The sequence below is a fragment of the Cercospora beticola genome, chromosome 9 (genome assembly GCF_033473495.1).
Source record: "Cercospora beticola chromosome 9, complete sequence".
Classification (NCBI taxonomy): domain Eukaryota; kingdom Fungi; phylum Ascomycota; class Dothideomycetes; order Mycosphaerellales; family Mycosphaerellaceae; genus Cercospora; species Cercospora beticola.
In genome coordinates this window covers 1,939,927-1,958,670 of record NC_088943.1, presented here as the reverse complement: position 1 = coordinate 1,958,670, position 18,744 = coordinate 1,939,927, and the positions used below count along the sequence as shown (strand labels likewise).

Here is an 18,744-nt window from a genome sequence, read left to right as displayed (position 1 = left end):
GCTCATGGTGTTGCATAGCATAGTCTTCGGTGACAGACCACATACGATACCCCAAACAAGCATGATTCTTTGACCTAATATCATAGTCTTGTCTACAACATTCTTTCTCTCTTTCTAAGCATTTATATTTCAAAGATATCGTGTTCCGTTCTCCCGGATATCATATCTGTCTGTACAGCAATAAACAACAAAAGGGAAAACCTGCCTCCCACTATCACCAAATAAATCCTTAAATCTTACTTCCCCCAGTAGTCCTCTTCGCCAAATTCCTCTCCGCACTGACCACAAAACAAACATGATGACTCAACGCCACAATCTCATCCTCCTCATCCCAAACCACAACCTCCAAATCATACCTCCCATTCTTAATCTGCTTGGCCTGCAACCTCGAAAACAAAAATTTCCTTCCCCCCTCCGGTAAAGCTTTCTTCACATCCAAATTCAAAAGTACAGTAGGATACCAATACGGCGTGAATTTCTTCTTCGAATCACGAAGTTTCAGTCCAGCTTCAGATTCGATGAGTTTGGGATCATATTGATCAAATCCATCGAGGATATAAGTTTCGCAGAGTTGAGGGAACATGTCGACGAGATAGCCGAGTTTTTCGTTCGTCCAGGTTTCGGTGGGGTCGCGGAGACAGACCCATTGGTCGTAGATGTTTTGGGCGGGTTGGCCAGAGCGGGGGAAGAAGGAGCGGATTTGGTTGGTGGCTTTGCGGAAGTTGTGGTTGGGCCAGGTGGTGAGTTCGGACCAAGAGGGGTCTTGGTTGCGTTCGAGGGTGGTGAGGGAGGAGGTTAGCGGCAGGCGCTTGGGATGGGCTTGCCAGTTCGTGTGGAAGGTAAGGCCCATTTCTTTCGAGAGGTTCGTGTTGGTGCAGTAGCTGTGAAGTGTTCACGGGCGATGTCAGAGAGGGAGGTTTTGGCTTTGTTGTTGCTGTCTCGTTCTTTCTCGGCGTAGGCTGCGAGAAGGTGCGAGAGCATGTCGAAGTCGACAGTGGAGTTGCGGCGTGATTCGGCCGGGGTGGTGTAGGTGGAGGTGACGGCCGTGGAGTATGGAGAGGAAGAGTGTTGGGAAGTGCGGGTGGACTTACCCAACAACTTCTTCACGCCCATCTTGAGTGAGTGAGACGTGGACGATAGAGGTTTGGCGGCCGAGCTTGACATCTTTGATGGTGAATGTCGCGGGGCCGACTTGTGTTCTTCGGAGGAAGTCTAAGTGAAGAGCAAGGGTATGTGGTTGGTCTTGCTTGGAAAGTGTGGTATCAAAATGCTTCTTGACTGCTTTCTGCGAGAACAAGAACAACGGAAATTGTCAGTCTTTAAGTATTGTTGAGTGACTTCTGCACGTGTGTGGGTATGAAGTGTAGACTTGCTTGGAGAGTCGAAGTTACGTAGCCGCCATGTGGAACTGTTCCCGTCTATCAGCATATGACTGGGTACGGGCGAAGTAGGCCCGATGAGGCTCCCAAGCGGTTTCCGACTTCAGGCAGGGAGCGTGGAGAGTGGGCGGATTGCAATGGAAGAAGATTGGGCGGATGGTTTGCGGATCTGCAGACTTGCGACATACCAGATCCTATACACCAATCGTCTATGAATTCGGCGCTGTAGGTATGGGAGTCGACCTGTTTCACTGCTGTCGCCCGCTCGAACGCCATCTTTGCGTCGCGTTGGTAGGCCCTTGTTGTCTGTGATCGTCTGACCAAGCGGAAGGTCCCGGTGAGGCAGTGAGGCGGCAGTCAGCGATGAAGAGTGAATGAGTATTCCAATGAGCAATAATGTTGTGTTCTGGGATGTTTTTGTGATCGCCTCGCGCTGTCGTCTGCTCCTGCCGAATGAGAGCCTCGGCAAACTTTCTGCCCTATCAGAGCATGAATTGTCCACGCCACGACTTTGACGAGAGCCTCACGCGCAAGCACAAATTCTCCCCTGTCCCACACATCTTATCATCGACAACGAATGTGTAGGCATCGTGTATCAATAGTGGAGGCCCGATGATCCTCCTCCGCCTCTCCCCGGATCTCCAGATGGGGCAATTCCGTGAACACGGTACACAACACGGGGAAGACGAGTTGTAGCGAGGTGGGACCGAAAGACGTGACGTTGAAACAGAGATTGTTTTGCAAAGACTTAGAATTGCGTCACGAATTTCTCGGCATGCAATGCAAGAATGCCTGCGTACCTGCAGCTAATATAGGATGTGTCCAGTGTTAGGAGCTCTCTGGTAGGTGGACCTCTACCAACTGGTCAAAAAGATGCAATAGGAAGGTATGGAGTAGCTGAGCTACCTCCTAGAGGTAGGGACTGCTGTGGCTGGTCTTGTCCGCCTCATTCTACTCGTTAAGTGGTGATTGCCCTTTCAGATCCCAATTGACGGGGCGCTCTACCTTCGCAGTCCCCTCTCCTCGCGCACGCCATCGACCGTTCACTGGTTCAATTCGACATCGCGGGAGGACCGTGTCTCGCAGTGGTGTTGGTAACCGCAAGTCCCTCGGACGCGATCATTTGCTTGCGCATGACCTGCTTTACGAGCTGCTGCCTCACCTGTCGTCTGACAACCACCGCTCGCTGCCAGTAGCAACGCTCCAAATGCAGGCTCCAAAAGTTTCCTGGCGCACCGCAAGAATCAAAAATCACTTTCTGTTGCCTTCGTACCCTTCAAAAAGCTTCGACTGATCGCGCGTGATTCTGCAAGGGCCAGTGCTCTGCATGCCCCTCTTCGCGTCATCATTGCAAATCTCGAAACCCGCGGGACTCCAGCCCATATAGATGAAGCCTCTGACCGTGCCATGTCTGAGATCATGGTCCTTCAAGGTGCAATGTGCCCATCGAGCGCCCTCCCTCGCAGCGGATCTGAACATGGGCATGCATGCCTGCAAGTATGGCGTGCGGGATTTTCCGCTGTGCTTCTTGCCGTCTTCAAAGACAGAATCTTCGGCTCCAGTACAGTTAAATCTTGAATTGTTGATGCTGTGGTCGTAGTTGTCTACGCCTTGCAGAGGTTTCCAGTCGCCTTTCTTGAACATTGCTTGGCGCTTGTAAGCTAGCTGAACAGCTTCCTGGTACATGTCAAGGCAGTGATTGAGACCCTCTGCTGAAGAGTTGTGACCGCCTTGGGCGAAGCTGAAATGCAGCTTGGCAGAGACAGTTGCTGACCATACCGCGAGCGCCAGCCCGAGGAACTTCGAGATTTGCATCTTGTCGCTTGTGATGCCTGCGATGTGGGTGCTGTGTTAGGTGGTTTGAAGAGGTGCTGTGAAGGAGGGATGCAACGGACGGCAGTGCAAGATATGATTGTGCTTCGTAAAAGGTTGCTGGTGCGCTGGTGCCAAGTGGAATAATACTCTGGTTGAGTCCATTACTGTTACTTTGCGTACATACCGTGGGCAAAGCAGCCGTGTTATGCCGACAGTGGAAAGTTCTTCGGCCCATACACTCCGCGTCGAGAAGCCGATGGACGCGATGGGTCACCGCATACCTACTAGTACGTGAGGATCCAACGACCCGCTTGAGAACTTCATACTTATTGCGAACGAGAAGTCTGATTGTATAGGCCTTGGAATGTTGGGTTTGGCAATTCCGTGGTCGCGGTATGGAGAAAGCGCACAATCCCGGCGGGTGCGTGAAGTGAGCCCGTATCATGCTGTCCGACTCCACGACGTCGTCCGGGACTGTTTTCTTCGCGCAGGTTCGTGCAAGCTGCCATCGGAATGACATCTACTGCACTTCGCTCTGGTATCACTGTCGGAAGGCTTCGTTCTGGATATGGCTCGCGCGTGTGCTCGCGACAAAAGCATGCGTAGGCGCCGACATTGTTCTGGTTACATTCGGCGGGAATCTGGAACACTCCGAGGACGTCTGTATGTGTCAACACCAGCAACTGCGAGGCAATACCTGGACATTGCCTGAAGCACGGGCCGAATTCATCGGGCGATCTGGGCCGAGACACACAAGGCGTGGCCGTGGCGGTCGCGGGACGCAACCTCGAAAATGCGCGTCGCGGTGGATAGCATCACTGCCAGCGCTGGAGCCAGCGTGAAATTGGTCGTGGAAGTGGGTGCAAAGCAGGAGAGAAGCGTGAACAGCGGCGCTCAGCTGTCATTGACTGGGGAGGACGGGGGTGGTCGGCGCCGTGATCAGGCCCCTGGGCGGCGATGAGGACGCGTGCATGCTAATCTAAATCTTATGCACGCCGCTCCTACGCTTGTTTCCGCATCATCTGTTGGCGGTTTGTGCTGCTGTCTTGGTCGAGCATCTCTTATTCGCAGCATCTACCTACGAACGCCTAATCCTCCTCGAATCCTCGCTCCCCTCTGCCTCCTCCTCCGACATCCCGCCGCCCAGCCCCCACGACATAGGGGCCCTGCGATCCACGCGCACCCTCAGTCGCACCCGCGTCCGCGTTGGAGGAGCACGAGGTCACGCCTGAGCTGTCAGCAACATGGCGAGCGCGATCACGAAACGGCAGCAGGCTCGCAACGAGCGCATGCTGCAGGACCTCCTACGGACAGTGCCGGGCAACGACAAGTGCGCAGACTGCGCTGCGAAGAATCCAGGCTGGGCCAGCTGGAACTTGGGCATCTTTCTCTGCATGCGATGTGCTGCTCTGCACCGCAAGCTCGGCACACATGTCTCCAAGGTCAAATCACTGTCGATGGACAGCTGGAGCGTGGAGCAGGTGGAGAATATGAAGAAAGTGGGCAACGTGGCCAGCAACAAGACATACAACCCGCAGAATGTGAGACCGGAAATACCTATTGATGTGGACGAGGTCGACTCGGCGTTAGAGAGACACATACGGCAAAAGTATGTCACCAAGGCCTTGAGTACTGGACGAGCACAACCTGCTGCAAGACAGAACACGGGGAGTACTGCAACAGACCTTGGATCTTGGAGCGAGGAGCCTCCCGAACTGCCTCCTAAGCCCACGAAACGATTTGGCTTCTCTTTACGGTCCTCAAGTGCGGCGGTACCCAAACAGCGCGCGGATCGAATCACACCACCTCTCTCGCCTGCATACAGCGGGGACCGCAATGATCTGCCGAGCCCGAAGAGGGGCAACAAACCAAGCCAGCTATTTGGTATGAAGATCACTACAGTGGACAATAACTTCCAGGCGAAGCTGTCGCACATTCGAGATATGGGGTTCCCAGACAATTCGAAGAACACCGAAATATTGAAAAGCACGGGCGGGAATGTGGAGAAGGCTGTTGAAACATTGATAAGATTAGGCGAAGGCACGAAACCGTTGTCGAGGTCGGTGACACCGGGGCCACGAGCGTTGACACCGGTCTCGATGGGCAGTTCTGGGGCAAACGGCATCAGCATTGAGAAGAAGTCAAGTAACCCGTGGGAGGTACGAGAATCTGCCGCGCCTCCCGCGGTCCCAGCACGCGCATCTTCTGTTCCTCCTCAGCCTACGGCGGCATCGGCGTCATGGAATCCATTCTTGCAACCGCAATCGGCTGTACAGCCTCAGACATCGCTGGAGAACAGCTTTCAGAACATGTCTCTTTCGCAACCGGCAACGCAGGCTAGCTCACCTTGGCACACCGGGACCCAGCAAGCATATCAGCAGAGCCCAGCTGTAATGCAGGCCAACAATCCTTTCTTGCAGCCACAACCAGCACAACCGCAACAGACGGCGTCTCCTTGGGATCAGCCATCTGCTTCATATCCGCCACCTGTACAGCAATCATTTGCGCAGCAACAAACATCACAGTTTGCAAACAACCCGTTCATGCAGCAAAGCGCTCAGCCACAGACTGCGAACGCGAGTGCGAATGACATTTGGGCACAACAGGCTCCACAACAGCAGCAATTCGCGCAGCAGCAAGCCAGCAACCCATGGCAACAACAGGGCTTTACGCAACAAGCTCCAATGGCATCACCGCAGCCCATGTACGGTCAACAAGCAGACTTTTTCTCTCAACCTCAGCCGCAACAGCAATTGCCGCAGCAACAATCTTTCACACAACCTCCTGCTTCGAATCCCTGGGCACAGAAACTCGCTCAACACTCCGCACCCCAGCCTCAACAGCAGCCTCAAACCCAATTTGCTCAACACCCACAACAAGAGCAGCCCTGGCAATACAACTCCCAACCACTTCTCAATGCTCAATATCAGCAACCCGTTCGCCAAGACAAGTCATCAATCCTGGCATTATACAACTATCCCCAGCTCGCGCCTGCACCAAGACAATTACAAACTCTACCTGAAGATGGCTCGGCTCCCCAGCAGACGTACGAGCAGCAACAACAACAGGTCCCTCAACGCAGCGTCACTATGCCGCCGAACCTCATGATGAACAGCGGGAACCCTTTTGGCGCCCAGCCCGCGCAGCAGCAACAGCAGCAGCAGATGGCACCTCGGCACGTGAGTAATGAGAGCAGGGACTTTCAAGGCTTTGCTGGCAATGGGAGACATAGTCCGGACGCGTTTGCGGGCTTGGCTGCGAGGTATAGATGATGAATGTTTAATTCGTTCGTGAGGTGAAGGATAAGAGGAGGAAAGAAATTCGCATCACCTTTTTAGCTTCTCTTTTGTCGCATATTGGCCCATCATGGGCTGGGCTTTCCCTTTCAGTTTCTGTTTAAGCGAGGCGTTCCGGCGGGTATGGATGGGTGAATGGACGTGATGGCACGTTTCTTTCTAGTGTCTGTCGACGAATGTCTGTAGGGAGGAAGAGAAGATAAGATAAGACATACCAGCAGCGTGGAATGAATGGGATGGACGCTGTGCTGTTCACATGACAAATGTAGAAAAAGTATTATTTTCGTCGATATAGATCTCGAGGATTTCTGGCTTTTCATTTATTTAAGGAATGAAGTTCACAGCGTTCACCCTTGTATATACGAGGATTCATTATTTCATGATGTGACGGGATGTGATGTGCATGGGCTTTGGCTTGTTTCGTGGCGTCGTGGCTGGCACGTGTGAGTGACGGGCAGGTGAATGAGCGTGACATTCCGTTAGCGTCCGCTCTGGAGCAACCAATTGACATCAAATTTCACGACTCCAAGTATTCTCGTCAGCCGCGGTTTCCTGGCCCTCGCTCTGCTCGTGTCTTTGGCAAAGCTTCTTCTTCTTCTATACAAGCAGGTTCTTGTGCTTTGGAAAGCTCAGCTTCTGCTTCATATCTGATGAGGACCATGTGTGCACACACTATGCAGCGCAGTCTGCGCCTACCTCCTAGTTCCACAATGGATCGCAATGCCCTGCCCTGTCCCACAGCTCGCAAGCGCTACGTCTGCGGGCTGCGCCACGTCTGTCCTACCTACTCCAACAACAGCTCTCCAGAATGGTATCTTCCGAATTCTAGGCTCTTTCGCTTGTCACTTCTGCAAGACTCTGCCTGAGCTCCATATGACCCAAATCTGGTGTTCCTTTTCATCCCGAATCAGTCTCTCTCGGCGTCTCACAACCATCGTGTCGCGGCAGTACAAAAAGACTAGACAACCATGGCCGAAATCATCGGTACAGCTGCCAGCGTAATTCAAGTCGCCGAAGCAGGCTTCTCTCTTGCGACGACACTGTACAACTACTCCAAGTCCGTTAAAAGCGCAGAAAAAGATATCAAGAAAATCGCCAGAGATGTGAAGCTTACAGCGAAGGTCTTGCAGCGAACGCACGAGCAGCTGAAGGCTGATGTCTTAGGGAAGAGCTGTACTGTAAGTCATGCCACGAGCTCATGAAAGACATCGCGACAAGCAGCGTACATCTGGGTTCAAGTGCTAAGACGGCCACAGCACGAAGCTATCCATGACCTCGAAGAGGTTCTGGATGGATGTAGAGAGGCTTTCCAGGAAGTCGATGATGCGTTGATGAAATCAATGAGACCTGGAGCAAATGGAAAATTTACAATGTCCATGACGGAAAAGCTGAAGTGGCCTCTACGAAGCAGCAAATTGGAGGTACTTCGAGCAAACTTAGAGAAACTGAAGAGTACACTCCTGCTTATGCTGAGTGTGCTCGCATATGGTGCCAAAGCTTCTCAAGCGGCAGTGGCCGCCAGTATGAAAGTTCAAGTGGAGCTCACGCTAGACAAACTGCAAGTCGAGAGTTTGATTGAAGCGAAAAATGGTGCTGAAGAGAGGTACGAGGAGTTGAGAAGGAAGTTTGAGGAGTTGGAAATGAAAGCTGGCGCAAATGCCCGCGAAACTGATGACATTGAAGCGACAGCTGAAGGAGCAAGTGCGAACATTGCAGTAGCTCTGCCTGGCGCCGACGCTCCTCACAACGAGATGGACCCCACAGAAATCACCAACCCCAGCGACAGCCTGGCAACCGCACTACAACGTTGCGCCACAACAGTCAGCTTTTTAGCAATCTGCATCGACTCTTCAGCCGAGAAATGGCGGACCACGCGGTCTTTTCACCCTCAGTCCATCAATTTCAATCTCCACGAAGCCGTCGAAGCGATCCGCGAACTCAACGATGAAGCTGCTTCGCAGACCAACAAGTTACACAAATCTCGAGAGTTGCGATCCAAACCACGTCATCCTGCTCAGAGCCGCGAAACATCGCAGCGAAACAGGGAAACAGACTCTCATCTCTCAGAAACGTGCAGAGCTCAAAGTCATGAGCTACGCCGTATTCCCTTCGATACTCGTCTCGCAAGGCCGGCCCAAGATCCCGCGCTAACCGAATGGCACACACAGCCATTCAATCCAGCAATCTGGACAAGCCCGAAGGAAAATTTGGATTATCCCGATTTTAGTCCTCAGCCGTCGCGAACTCCTCGAGAACCTTTCGATCTGCTAACCACAACATATGAAGCCCATACCAGACCCTTGACCTCTCATATTTCTCCTGTGCGAGAGAGTGAGCTCGTTGATCTTGGGAATCAGTTTTCTGCCCCACTGGTGAAAGAGGAATGGGCCAATGATACTGGAGTTGAGGAAGAACTACTCGCTGACGATGATGGCCTGGATCTGGACCTCGGCGCCGAAGAAGAACTCGAGCCCGTAGAATGCGAGGAAGAGGAAGCCGAAGAGGAACAAGAAGAAGGAGAAGAGGACCTCGAGCCCGAAGACGCAGTGGAACAGCTATTGCAACGGTGGACGGGCTTGGTGGGCGTGTGAAGGACGCCGCCCTTTCAGCAACGACGATAGGCATAACGAAGGAGGAGACTCTGTTGATACTATGAGCGTCTACTTCAGAACGCCACAGGCAGACATAGCCCCACAGCTTCGTTCCGGCCGATTCGTGTAATTGGAAGCGAGAAAAAGGTGGAAGCGAATCCAGTGTTGGGCAAGAGTGCGGGAGAGGAGATTTACTCGACGGGCGAGCAGACGGCCGGCTACATCAATCATCATACCGCAGGAGTCAGGCAACGAAACCCAGATGACGAAACATCAGCTGGAACTACGAGAGGACATGATAAAGATATCTCATTCATTCATGCTACAGTCGAACCTAGAGGCAATGCATGCACCAAATCCATCGTGAAAAGGCACAAGTATTCCGCCTTCGCGCCTTGAGATATCATCTGCAAGTCATAAGGCCAGTCGAAGAGATCCATACGCCATACTTTATGCTCCAAAGATGTTTCTCGCAAAACCTCGTGATCATCGTAGCGTCCAGCGTCTCCGATATCTGCTGTCCGCGGTGGTGCGGCAAGTCGTGTTGACGTTGCACCAAGAATGCCTGAAGAAGGATGCAAGCGCCAGGAAAAGATGCAAGAAGAGAGCCGTTGCTCGTTGATTCGGGTGTCGTTTCGTTTCGATCATTACAAGTCGTTTCCGTTTTGGGGGTAAGGGAAGAGTCAAGATCCCTCAAGTGCCGGGGTCGTAGCAGTGGTGAGAACTCGCAAGATGCTTCGTGATCGTAAGAGTCGGGATTGTGGAGCTTGTCAGTGCTGCAAGCGGGATGATTGGGTGGGAGTCGTTGAAAGCGGAAGACTTCACTCTACCATGTGCACTTCGTCCTCGGAAGCTTCCTGGCCAGTCTGATTGACGAAAGTCCAGTCTCTGTCGGCTGCAGCAGACCCCGAACTCTGTCCGTTCTGGGTGACTTGACGACGATCGGCGGCGTTGAGGTGGTTGTGAAAGATCGAGTTCTGGCGCGCTTGATAGGCCTGGTACTGAACAATCTTGTTATCAGTCTCTGCGACACGTGCGTGTGCCCACTCGAGAACAGACAAACGCTCGCGACGCTCGAGAGCCAACTGAAGGGCCATATCCTGGATCACTGGTTGGTGCGCATGAGTTGGATATGTGGTAGGTGGCAAGCCATTCGATGGCAGTGGTGGTGGTGGCAGGCCGTTTGGCGGTGCCATGGTGGCTGGGTATTGGTTTGGCCAGTTGGAAGGAACGACAGGCGTAGGGGCACGATATGGAGGACCAGGTTGGAAGGCTGGAATGTCGGTCTGCCTACCCCAAGAATCGCGAAGAGTGGTGCGCTGACCACCACCAGCACGCCCTGTACTGCGTGGAGGAAGAAAGGGTGTCTCGCCGGATTCGACCTTGAGAGCGCGATTGCCCATCTCACTCACTGCCATACTACCAGCTCGTGAATACCGATCGAAGTGTCCATGCTCCATGCTGCGCCGTATGTCCTCATCGAAGTCTCTCGGCTCAGTCGGCGACAGAGACTCCTGCTCGCGCTTCACCTGATCTCCATCTCTGTCTCCTGCAGGCTGAGGGAACAGGTTGTCCATGGTCTTCTTGCCGAGGCCCAACTTCTTCGCTGCCTCGAAGTCGCCATTGTGAGCTCTCTCCTTGAGGCGGTTGGTGCGACGCTGGGTGGCGACTCGGGCGTTGTGCTTTCTCTCTTCGATTCGAGCGAGAAGTTCGGGGTCATCGATTGGCTGCATGATGGAGGTGGTGTGAATGCCACGAGCAGCCTTGTTGCGATTGAAGATCTCAGTCAGACGCTCGACGGACCAGCCAAGCTTGAGAGCCGCGTCCAAGTTGTCGTTCTCAGCAAGCATGCGGAGCTGCTTGATGGGCTTCGTGCTGCGTTCGCCAAGAGAGCGGCCCCTAGCCGCTTTCTTGCCCTTGGTGGAAGTGCGGCGGTGCTGAGGCTGGGGAGTGAGCGAATCGACATCGATGGTATCATCTGCCGTGGCTCCTGGGATGACGGAGGTTTCCTTGCGCGCGGCGGTGTGAGTACTCTGACGAACTGGAACTGACGCGACTGGCGCGACTGGCGGGCTCGAGTTCGGTGTGGTGCAGTTCAACTTCGTTGGCGGAGCGTTGACGTGATCTTCGCCAAAAGGAGTCTTGTAGTTGGTGAACAGGCCGCTGTCGCTGTGAGGGAGAGATTGAACCTGAGCAGAACGAGTGTCGATGAAGTGGCGGAAGGGCTGCGAAGGAAGAGTGCCCCAGGAAGCGCCATCAATCTCCGACGGCGTCAACGTCGGCCGGCTCGTGGCCGTCATGGCTCTGGTATGCATCGTGGGGTGGTGGTGAATTGGCGCAGGAGTGAGCGTTGTCATGTGCGTGTGAGCGTGAATGGCGAAGGGGAAGGGGAAGTGGCACAAGATTGAAGAGAAAATGGTCGAAGTGCGAACTCAGCGTGAGATGTCGTGTGAGACGGCATGTGAAGTTCGGCAAGAACCTTCGGCGTGATCAGGCAGCCGATGCAAGCACATGTGCAGCTGCAGCTACCAACGGCGGTGGCGGTGTGCTTGATCCACTTTCCATGGACAAGTGAGGCAGCGGCGCGGCGGGGCGGAAGCGACAATGAGGGTGGTGCCATTTTGGTAGATAGGCAGCGGCGACAATGGACCTAGGCAGGAACACCTTGATGATTGCCGTTGTCAACGCTTGGGGTTTTGAGAGCGTCGGTATTGAGTCTATATTGTTGTCAAGCTTCACTTGTCTTCTCTTCACCAGCCCAGCGCCTCATAGATGCTCCAGCAAATCTCGCGATCCCATCTTTGTTCATCGATCTTTGCGAGCTCCTCCTCAACTCGTACCATCCCCGTATCATCCGCTCCTCCACTCGCTTGTGGATCTTCTTCCAGCACACGCGCATAAGGATCATTCGAGCGCTCACTGATCCCAATGAATATCAGGCGCTCCTTGCGGCGGAAACACATTCTGCGCATACTGTCCTTCGACATTTCCTACAACAATCACATCAGCATATCACTCCAACTCCGTCGACGAAGTCACACTCACCTGGCGTCTTATAATTGCAAACAGTGTAATACCCCTCCACACTCCCCGCATTCGCCAGATACGGACAATACTGCGTCGCACACCCAACATTCGTCGTACTACACCAAACAATCTGCGTCATGTGGGCCCATTGTTCAAAATAAGTGTAGTCAGGCTGCGGCTGGCCGTAGTAGTAAGTGAAGTAAGGATATTCGCCATTGTACCAGAGTTCTGTGATGACGCCGGAGACGTTGTAGGCTGGGATTCCGGCTGCGATGTTCTGTCCTGCTTGGCCGTAGTCGTATGCGCTGTGGAGAGGTTAGTAGGATGTTTGGTGGAAGAGGTGTTGACGAAACGTACAGGTTGTGACCGTATACGCAGCTTTCGGCGACGAGTTGTGCTGTGTAGGCTAGTGCGTCGTCCCAGACTAGGTCGTAGCACTGTTGGGAAAGAGTCAATATGGCGCGTTCCCGTAAAAGATCATGGCTTCAGCTCACCATATGATTGTTCCGGTGGTAGTTGTGGTGCTTCAAGCACTCATTGTTGTATTCCAGATATTCATAACCCGGCTCGATCCAGTTCGTGGACTCCTTTTTGTCTGCAGCTTCCTTATTGCGCGCATAGATTTCCCTCTTCCTCAACTTCTCCTCCTCCGTCCAGTGATCCTCCTCAAGAGGATGTCGCGGGTAGATCTTGTGATGTTTGTGTCCATGGTCGGATGCAAATACTGTGAACGAGTGACACAGCAATGCTGTGGCGAGCACCAATGATCGCAACATGTCGCGATACGAAGTGGCTGAGTGGGAAGCCTGCAGTTGATCGAAAGGAGTGTCTGCTGTAGTCAGCGTCTGGCGAAGGAGAGGAGGCGCTGCCTGGTAGCGAGCACGGAGGCAGTCCCATGTTATTATGCTCAAGTCTTTGACTTCGGGGGCGCGCGAGGATACCTTGGTGTGATGCTGTCTGTGACATGTGCCTTACCATGTCTATCCCTGTCAGACAGCGAACTGAATGGCCAGGGCCACTGAACTTACGGCCCTTAACCTTGAGGGCCTGGTCGGAAAGGGCAGCACAGGCGACAAAGATCGAAATTAGGCGCGCGAACAAAGATGCCGCTCGTTGCTGGTGGGCGCTTGCACATCATTTCTTGAGCAGCGCGGGTTGCTCAGTATCGTGCAGAACACATTTCAGATATTGCAGTTCTTCAGATCGAGAGGGCGTTCGTCTCAAATGGATCGGCACGAGCATGTATGCCGGCTGCGGAGGTCCCATGGGTCAATCCGGGGAAGGCACTTGACCCAGGCCGGAAGCCGGGTGGACAATATCGTTGAGCTCCAGCCTGGACTTTGCCCAAGGGAACGACAGGAGCACATTTGGACCTGGGCAAGCCAAGACTGTCTCGGCCGAACGGATTCCTGAGCACAAATGTCGCGCAACGGTGATGTGTGCTGTGCTCAGCGCAAAAGATGCGAACACTGCGTCACTGAGCATGATCTGAAACTGTCTTCAAGTACTTCCCGGGGTGTGTCCTCGGGGAAGCGCCAGCCTTGAACATGGTGACTGCAGGTGGTATGGTTTTGTGCAATCAAAGGGTTCGGTTGCGCAAGGAAGTCCTTGCCTGTGACGTTCATCAGATGTTGGTTCCTGATGCGCACAGATGCAGGACGCGAGACTGCCGGCATGTCAGCATCGAGTATGCAGGTCTCCCACACTGCAAAAAAGCGGCACGTTGAATGAAGCAGATGCCGCACTGGATACCACAATATCCAGCTACCATCGCGATAACTTCTCGCACAGACGAGGAGATTCTCTGCTTTGTAGACATGCGGAAGACGTTCTGATGTTTCAGATCTTGATGGGTCCCTGGATGGCTGAGGTGAACTTTGACCACGTGGTTGCCATCGAGGTTCTGCCGCAGCTGCGCTTGCATGCTGTCGGCGGTCGACCTCGCAATACGACAGACGGAGTATGCTTGGGCAGCAGCTCGTGGCGAAGACAGCGGAACCGGTTTTGATGTGCCTCGTGCGGCTCTCACGCCTGCGACCGCAATGAAGCGCGAGAGTTTGCTGTATGGTGATCACGCGCCGGAGCGGTGTTGCGACCTTCCATCGGTCGTGGAGACGCCGCTATCTATTCCATCAGAACATTCTGTCATGTGTGTCGGCAATGAACTACTACGGGAAGCACATTGCTTCCACGCAACATCTCTCTTCCACGGGACTTCGCCCCCCTTGGAGCAGTGTCCATTGTTCGATGCATTGCACCGAACAACATTGAAATGCGCTAGGGAACAACGCCTTTCAAGCTATTATATATAGCGCTCCGCTCTATTCAAGAGAGAAATATTCATGCGTGGGCCTCTATCCTGCAAGAAGTGTACAATGCGGCCCTCGATCATGCAGGTCTACGACCTCGAAACACACCTTATAATCCAGCGACATCCTGGTCCCTGCCTTCCGCTACCGCCGGATAGTGCTTATGGACTGACTCGGCGACCAGCTAATAGCTACCGAGTCTCGCACACCTCTCCTATTTTGAATGCACCTGACGTGAAGCTCAGATTCATAGCCATTCCGTACGACCTGATCGTGAAAATAAGGCTACAGGCCGAAGCCAGTAGCCTGAAGCTCAGAGACATGACACGGAGCTTCAGCCAGGCCTCCAGAAGCCGGCTGATCAATGTCACGCCACGCGTATACGCCAGAGACGGACTTGTGGCGAGGAGTACCAGAAGATGAGAAACAGAGGTTACTGACTGAAAGCAGAGGCCCGCTTGCGCTGGCCGTGGTGTTTAGCTTCTATGGTGCCTCCGTCCTCGTTGTCGCTCTACGCATGTACACACGCATATGGATCACGAACCGGACTGGGCTCGACGATTGGCTTATGGTCATAAGCATGGTAGGTTCAGCCTATACCTTTTCGGTTGACTAGGGCTTTACTGACTACAAGTACAGGGTTTCATGACGGCGGTAGTGGTCTTCGTTGCTTTCCGTAGGCAAGCCATGTCTCGCAGTTGGCAGTTGCCTGACATCGATTGTAGAGGTACATTATGGAGACGGCCGACATATTGTGGCGTTGACCACATACAACTTGAACAATATCGCAAGAGTAAGCCTTCCCATTCCTCTAGGTTCCGACCATTGACACTCATAGATGAACTTTCCCGCATGCCTCCTTTGGACCATCGCCAACACAACCGCCAAGATATCAATATTGCTTCAACTGCTTCGCTTCTTAGTTACACGCACCGGGGAGATTTTGATCTGGTCTCTCGGCATCATGGCTACGGCCTCCAATTGTGTCACGTTTGTTATCGTCTTAGTATCATGCATACCTATACGAGCCTTGTGGACCCCAGAGTTGCACGCCACGGCTAAGTGCATCGATGCAGTTCTGTAAGTCCCGAGTCGTGAGGTCCCCATCTCGTGCTAATAAGCTCAGATTTTGGAAAGTGCAGACGATCTGGGAAACTTGCACATGCTTTTGCATGATTGCTCTTCTAATCCCGCCTTTGTGGCAGCTCCGACTATCGCGTGGTCGGCGCATTGGCATCATCTTGCTGTTCAGCCTCAGTACATCGTGAGTTAGCGTCCCTCCCATTCATGTCGCACGCTCAAGTCTGACTAGAGTATGAGATCCTGTATCGCCAGCGTGATGCGAGCTGTAGTTCTGTTCGACTCCCAGTTTGTGACCGCGAATCAAATTCTGGACGCCGCGTGGACGTCAATCCTGGTACGATTATCCGCATTGCCGCGTTTGGTCTGATTCTCAGATTACTGACCAGCGGCGAAGTGCACCATATATGCGCAACTCGAAATCTTGCTAGGCGTCATCTGCGCCTCACTTCCGGCGATACTGCCACTAATCGCCAAATTGCTCTCGATATTCTCGAGGAGTGGTCGTTTTCGCGAACCAAGTGGACCACGGCCAGTTGTCGTGAACGCAGCACCAGAGATACCCGCAGAGCCAAATGAACTACATCTTCCACGATTTGGCGTTCTGTCTTCGCCGAAGACAACAGAGATTACCCAAAATGAACATCCTCTAGAGGAACGCTCTTTTTGGCGACACGATTCTAGGCTCAGATCAGCTATAAAGTACTTGCTGCCTTCTCTGTCTGCTTGGAGCCGACCAGGGACGGTGCCAGACGATGCTCAATTAGAGTCTGGTGGCACGGATGTTACAAGCGTAACGACGACGAGCATCGCGCAAACGAAAGAGCGACAATGAAATTGACTCTTAACGGTAGACTGCTGACAAGCTATGGCAAGTGGGCCGAGGACGCTTGCTTCGATTGACCTCCTTGAAGCAGTTTCCTTTGTTCCCACAAGCCTGAGATGCATTGTACGGAAGAAGAGGAACAACACCGAAAAGCACAAAGGAGCAATGTTTACAAAGCTATTGTCCGTGCCTGTCAACTCCGTTCACAGAAAAAGTATATGTACTGGCACACACAAGCGTATTCACCATTCTCAGCACACTTCGAGTCTCGATCAGCTGAGCAGTCCTGCGACCTCGGAAGACACTGACGATTTTTTCGAACTGACATCTGAGCCGGTCTCGGACAAAGGCTTCGTAATCTACCTCCAGTAGAAATCCCGAGTTCCAGGAACCATGAGACAACCGGACGGATGCAAGCCTGGTAGCTGCGTCAGACTGACCCGCGTCAAGCAAGGCAGAATCCGCACATTCTTGGTAAGGTACCGAGCGAAGCTGACAGAAATCAGACAACCAACTGAGAGCAAGCCTGAGAATTCCACCAAGCTAACCCGTGCCAAAACAGGCCGTATCGCTAGGTCCCAGAGACAGAGCATTCGCAGCACAGACAAGCACAATTTCCCGGCTCGCGAGATCGATCGCAATGCGGAGCAGATGCGTTACATTCGCTTTCGTGAATCCACTTTACGGAACTATGTCTATGGGGACCCCAACGGTGTGTACGAGCTCCTGAGCACATGGCATGAGCATCATTTCAAAGTGCAAGAGATGATCAGAGAACAAGAAAAGCACAGGCAAGAGCAGCAGCTCAAAGAACAAGAGAGACTCTGGGAAGAAGCAAAGCTCAGGCACGAACAGAGACTCAAGCAAGAAAAGAAGCTCAAAGAAGAGGAGAGTCTCAAGGCTGAGAGACCAGTGACCGCGAAGAGGGATGCCAGTGTCCAGCCCAGGAAACTCGAAGACTGGGAGACTGAACTCATAGCACGCTTCAATCGTAACCTCGACAGCATTCCAGAGCAACTTGAGGAAATCTATCGATCCTCTAGGTCCGAGGTGCAGAGCGACGATCTGACTGACAAGCCTTGCACGCCTGCTGTGCCATGCGAGACTCCGACTGACAGATCTGCCAGGACTGATGCGACGGCCGAGGTCTCAGATAATACAGAAGCCAGATGCGATGTCGTCAAGGAAGAAACTCCAGCTGAGGAAACTGCCGATTGCGATATGACGAAAGAGGTCGCAGCTGACACAACTGCCACATGCGATGCCAAACCCGCCAAACTCGATGCTGCGGAAGAGCCTTTGATTGCTACCAATGCCAAATGCCATGAAGAGAAAGACACTTTCGCTGACAAAGCAGCCAAACGCGATGCGGAAGGAAAGACTCTAGAAGATAAAGCCGCCCAACGCGACGATGAGCCTGTTTGCACTGCAGCGACCGAAGCCGGAAATGATGAAAACCCTGCATCCCTCACATACAAATCTGCAATCGAAACTCTAGAGCGCGACCATTCCCTCATGGAAGAACGGATCTTACAGCTAGAACGCAAGAAGCGCGAGCTTCTCAAGGAGCAAAAGTGCCTTCTCCAAGGTAACACGCGCTTGTTCGAGACCATTCGCTCAGAAGCCAAAACGGTCAAGCAAGCGCAAGAAGAATTGGAGAAGCAAGCAGCTTTGAAGAAACAGGAAGCCGAGGCCATGGAGAAGAGAGTCAAAGAGTTCGAGAGCAAAGAGGACGATTTGGTGAACAGGCTAATCGGACTGGATATTAGCGAGCAGTCTAAGGCTCCGAGACGAGAAGCTGTGAAAGGTGATGAGCCTTCTGCTGCTTCTCCTTCGATCCCTGAAGTTTGCGATGTGAAGCCGACTGCTGAGAAGAAAGTGTGGCAACAGCCTACTGCTAAGGATGAGCCTGAAGAGTAGATGTGAGCCATTTTCGACGATGCATTCTGGAGTCTCGATTTGACTCTGGATATGTGATGCCACATTTTTGCTGGATAGAGTGATATCTCGGGAGATTGTGATATTTAGAGAAAGGCTTTGCATTGGCGAAATATGCCATTTTTGCAAAATTTCATCCGTTTTCGTATTTTCCTTTGTAGTCAAAGACCCATAGAGGTCCGGCTCTTTGATCTTCTGCAAGATTCCGAGATGCTTTCAGTGAGAGAGTGAGGTGAGGTGGTGTTGGAAGGGAGGCTAGGCAGGCGGGACGAGGCGCTGTTCCTTGCGGAGATCTGCGGAGAGCTGTGAGCTGTTTCGTGACATCACCTCATCAACGCGTCCATTTACCAACGAACGTTGTACACTTCTTTATCATTAGCCCCGAGACAGACGATGTTCTAGATGTTCACATAACATTCGTAACAGATCTTCGCCTTCTTAGATCCATAACCTGGTCCGATACACGGGTACAGTCGCGTCCCA

The 18,744-nt window shown here is 52.9% G+C and overlaps 7 protein-coding genes across 7 annotated transcripts; 3 read left to right on the top strand and 4 right to left on the bottom strand.

Moving 5' to 3' along the window:
• Positions 1-229: 229 nt before the first annotated feature.
• Positions 230-1,655, bottom strand: RHO25_012975 (uncharacterized protein; the record flags this gene model as incomplete). Its single annotated transcript, XM_023604254.2, has 4 exons — positions 230-881; positions 1,092-1,285; positions 1,374-1,408; positions 1,568-1,655. The coding sequence occupies 4 exons, from the start codon at positions 1,653-1,655 to the stop codon at positions 230-232; spliced, it is 969 nt and encodes a 322-aa protein (XP_023450309.1).
• Positions 1,656-2,630: 975 nt separating this feature from the next.
• Positions 2,631-3,194, bottom strand: RHO25_012974 (uncharacterized protein; the record flags this gene model as incomplete). Its single annotated transcript, XM_065603618.1, has 1 exon — positions 2,631-3,194. One exon carries the CDS (start codon positions 3,192-3,194, stop codon positions 2,631-2,633), a length of 564 nt encoding a protein of 187 aa, XP_065459690.1.
• Positions 3,195-4,438: 1,244 nt separating this feature from the next.
• RHO25_012973 (uncharacterized protein) lies at positions 4,439-6,466 on the top strand (the record flags this gene model as incomplete). Its single annotated transcript, XM_023604253.2, has 1 exon — positions 4,439-6,466. One exon carries the CDS (start codon positions 4,439-4,441, stop codon positions 6,464-6,466), a length of 2,028 nt encoding a protein of 675 aa, XP_023450308.1.
• A 992-nt stretch (positions 6,467-7,458) lies between these two features.
• RHO25_012972 (uncharacterized protein) lies at positions 7,459-9,081 on the top strand (the record flags this gene model as incomplete). Its single annotated transcript, XM_023604252.2, has 2 exons — positions 7,459-7,668; positions 7,747-9,081. 2 exons carry the CDS (start codon positions 7,459-7,461, stop codon positions 9,079-9,081), a joined length of 1,545 nt encoding a protein of 514 aa, XP_023450460.1.
• An 821-nt stretch (positions 9,082-9,902) lies between these two features.
• RHO25_012971 (uncharacterized protein) lies at positions 9,903-11,381 on the bottom strand (the record flags this gene model as incomplete). The annotated part of the gene is made up of 1 exon (XM_023604251.1): positions 9,903-11,381. One exon carries the CDS (start codon positions 11,379-11,381, stop codon positions 9,903-9,905), a length of 1,479 nt encoding a protein of 492 aa, XP_023450564.1.
• Positions 11,382-11,997: 616 nt separating this feature from the next.
• RHO25_012970 (uncharacterized protein) lies at positions 11,998-12,884 on the bottom strand (the record flags this gene model as incomplete). Its single annotated transcript, XM_023604250.2, has 4 exons — positions 11,998-12,071; positions 12,127-12,413; positions 12,466-12,545; positions 12,603-12,884. 4 exons carry the CDS (start codon positions 12,882-12,884, stop codon positions 11,998-12,000), a joined length of 723 nt encoding a protein of 240 aa, XP_023450215.1.
• A 3,832-nt stretch (positions 12,885-16,716) lies between these two features.
• Positions 16,717-18,243, top strand: RHO25_012969 (uncharacterized protein; the record flags this gene model as incomplete). Its single annotated transcript, XM_023604249.1, has 1 exon — positions 16,717-18,243. The coding sequence occupies one exon, from the start codon at positions 16,717-16,719 to the stop codon at positions 18,241-18,243; it is 1,527 nt and encodes a 508-aa protein (XP_023450217.1).
• Between the last annotated feature and the right edge of the window lie 501 nt (positions 18,244-18,744).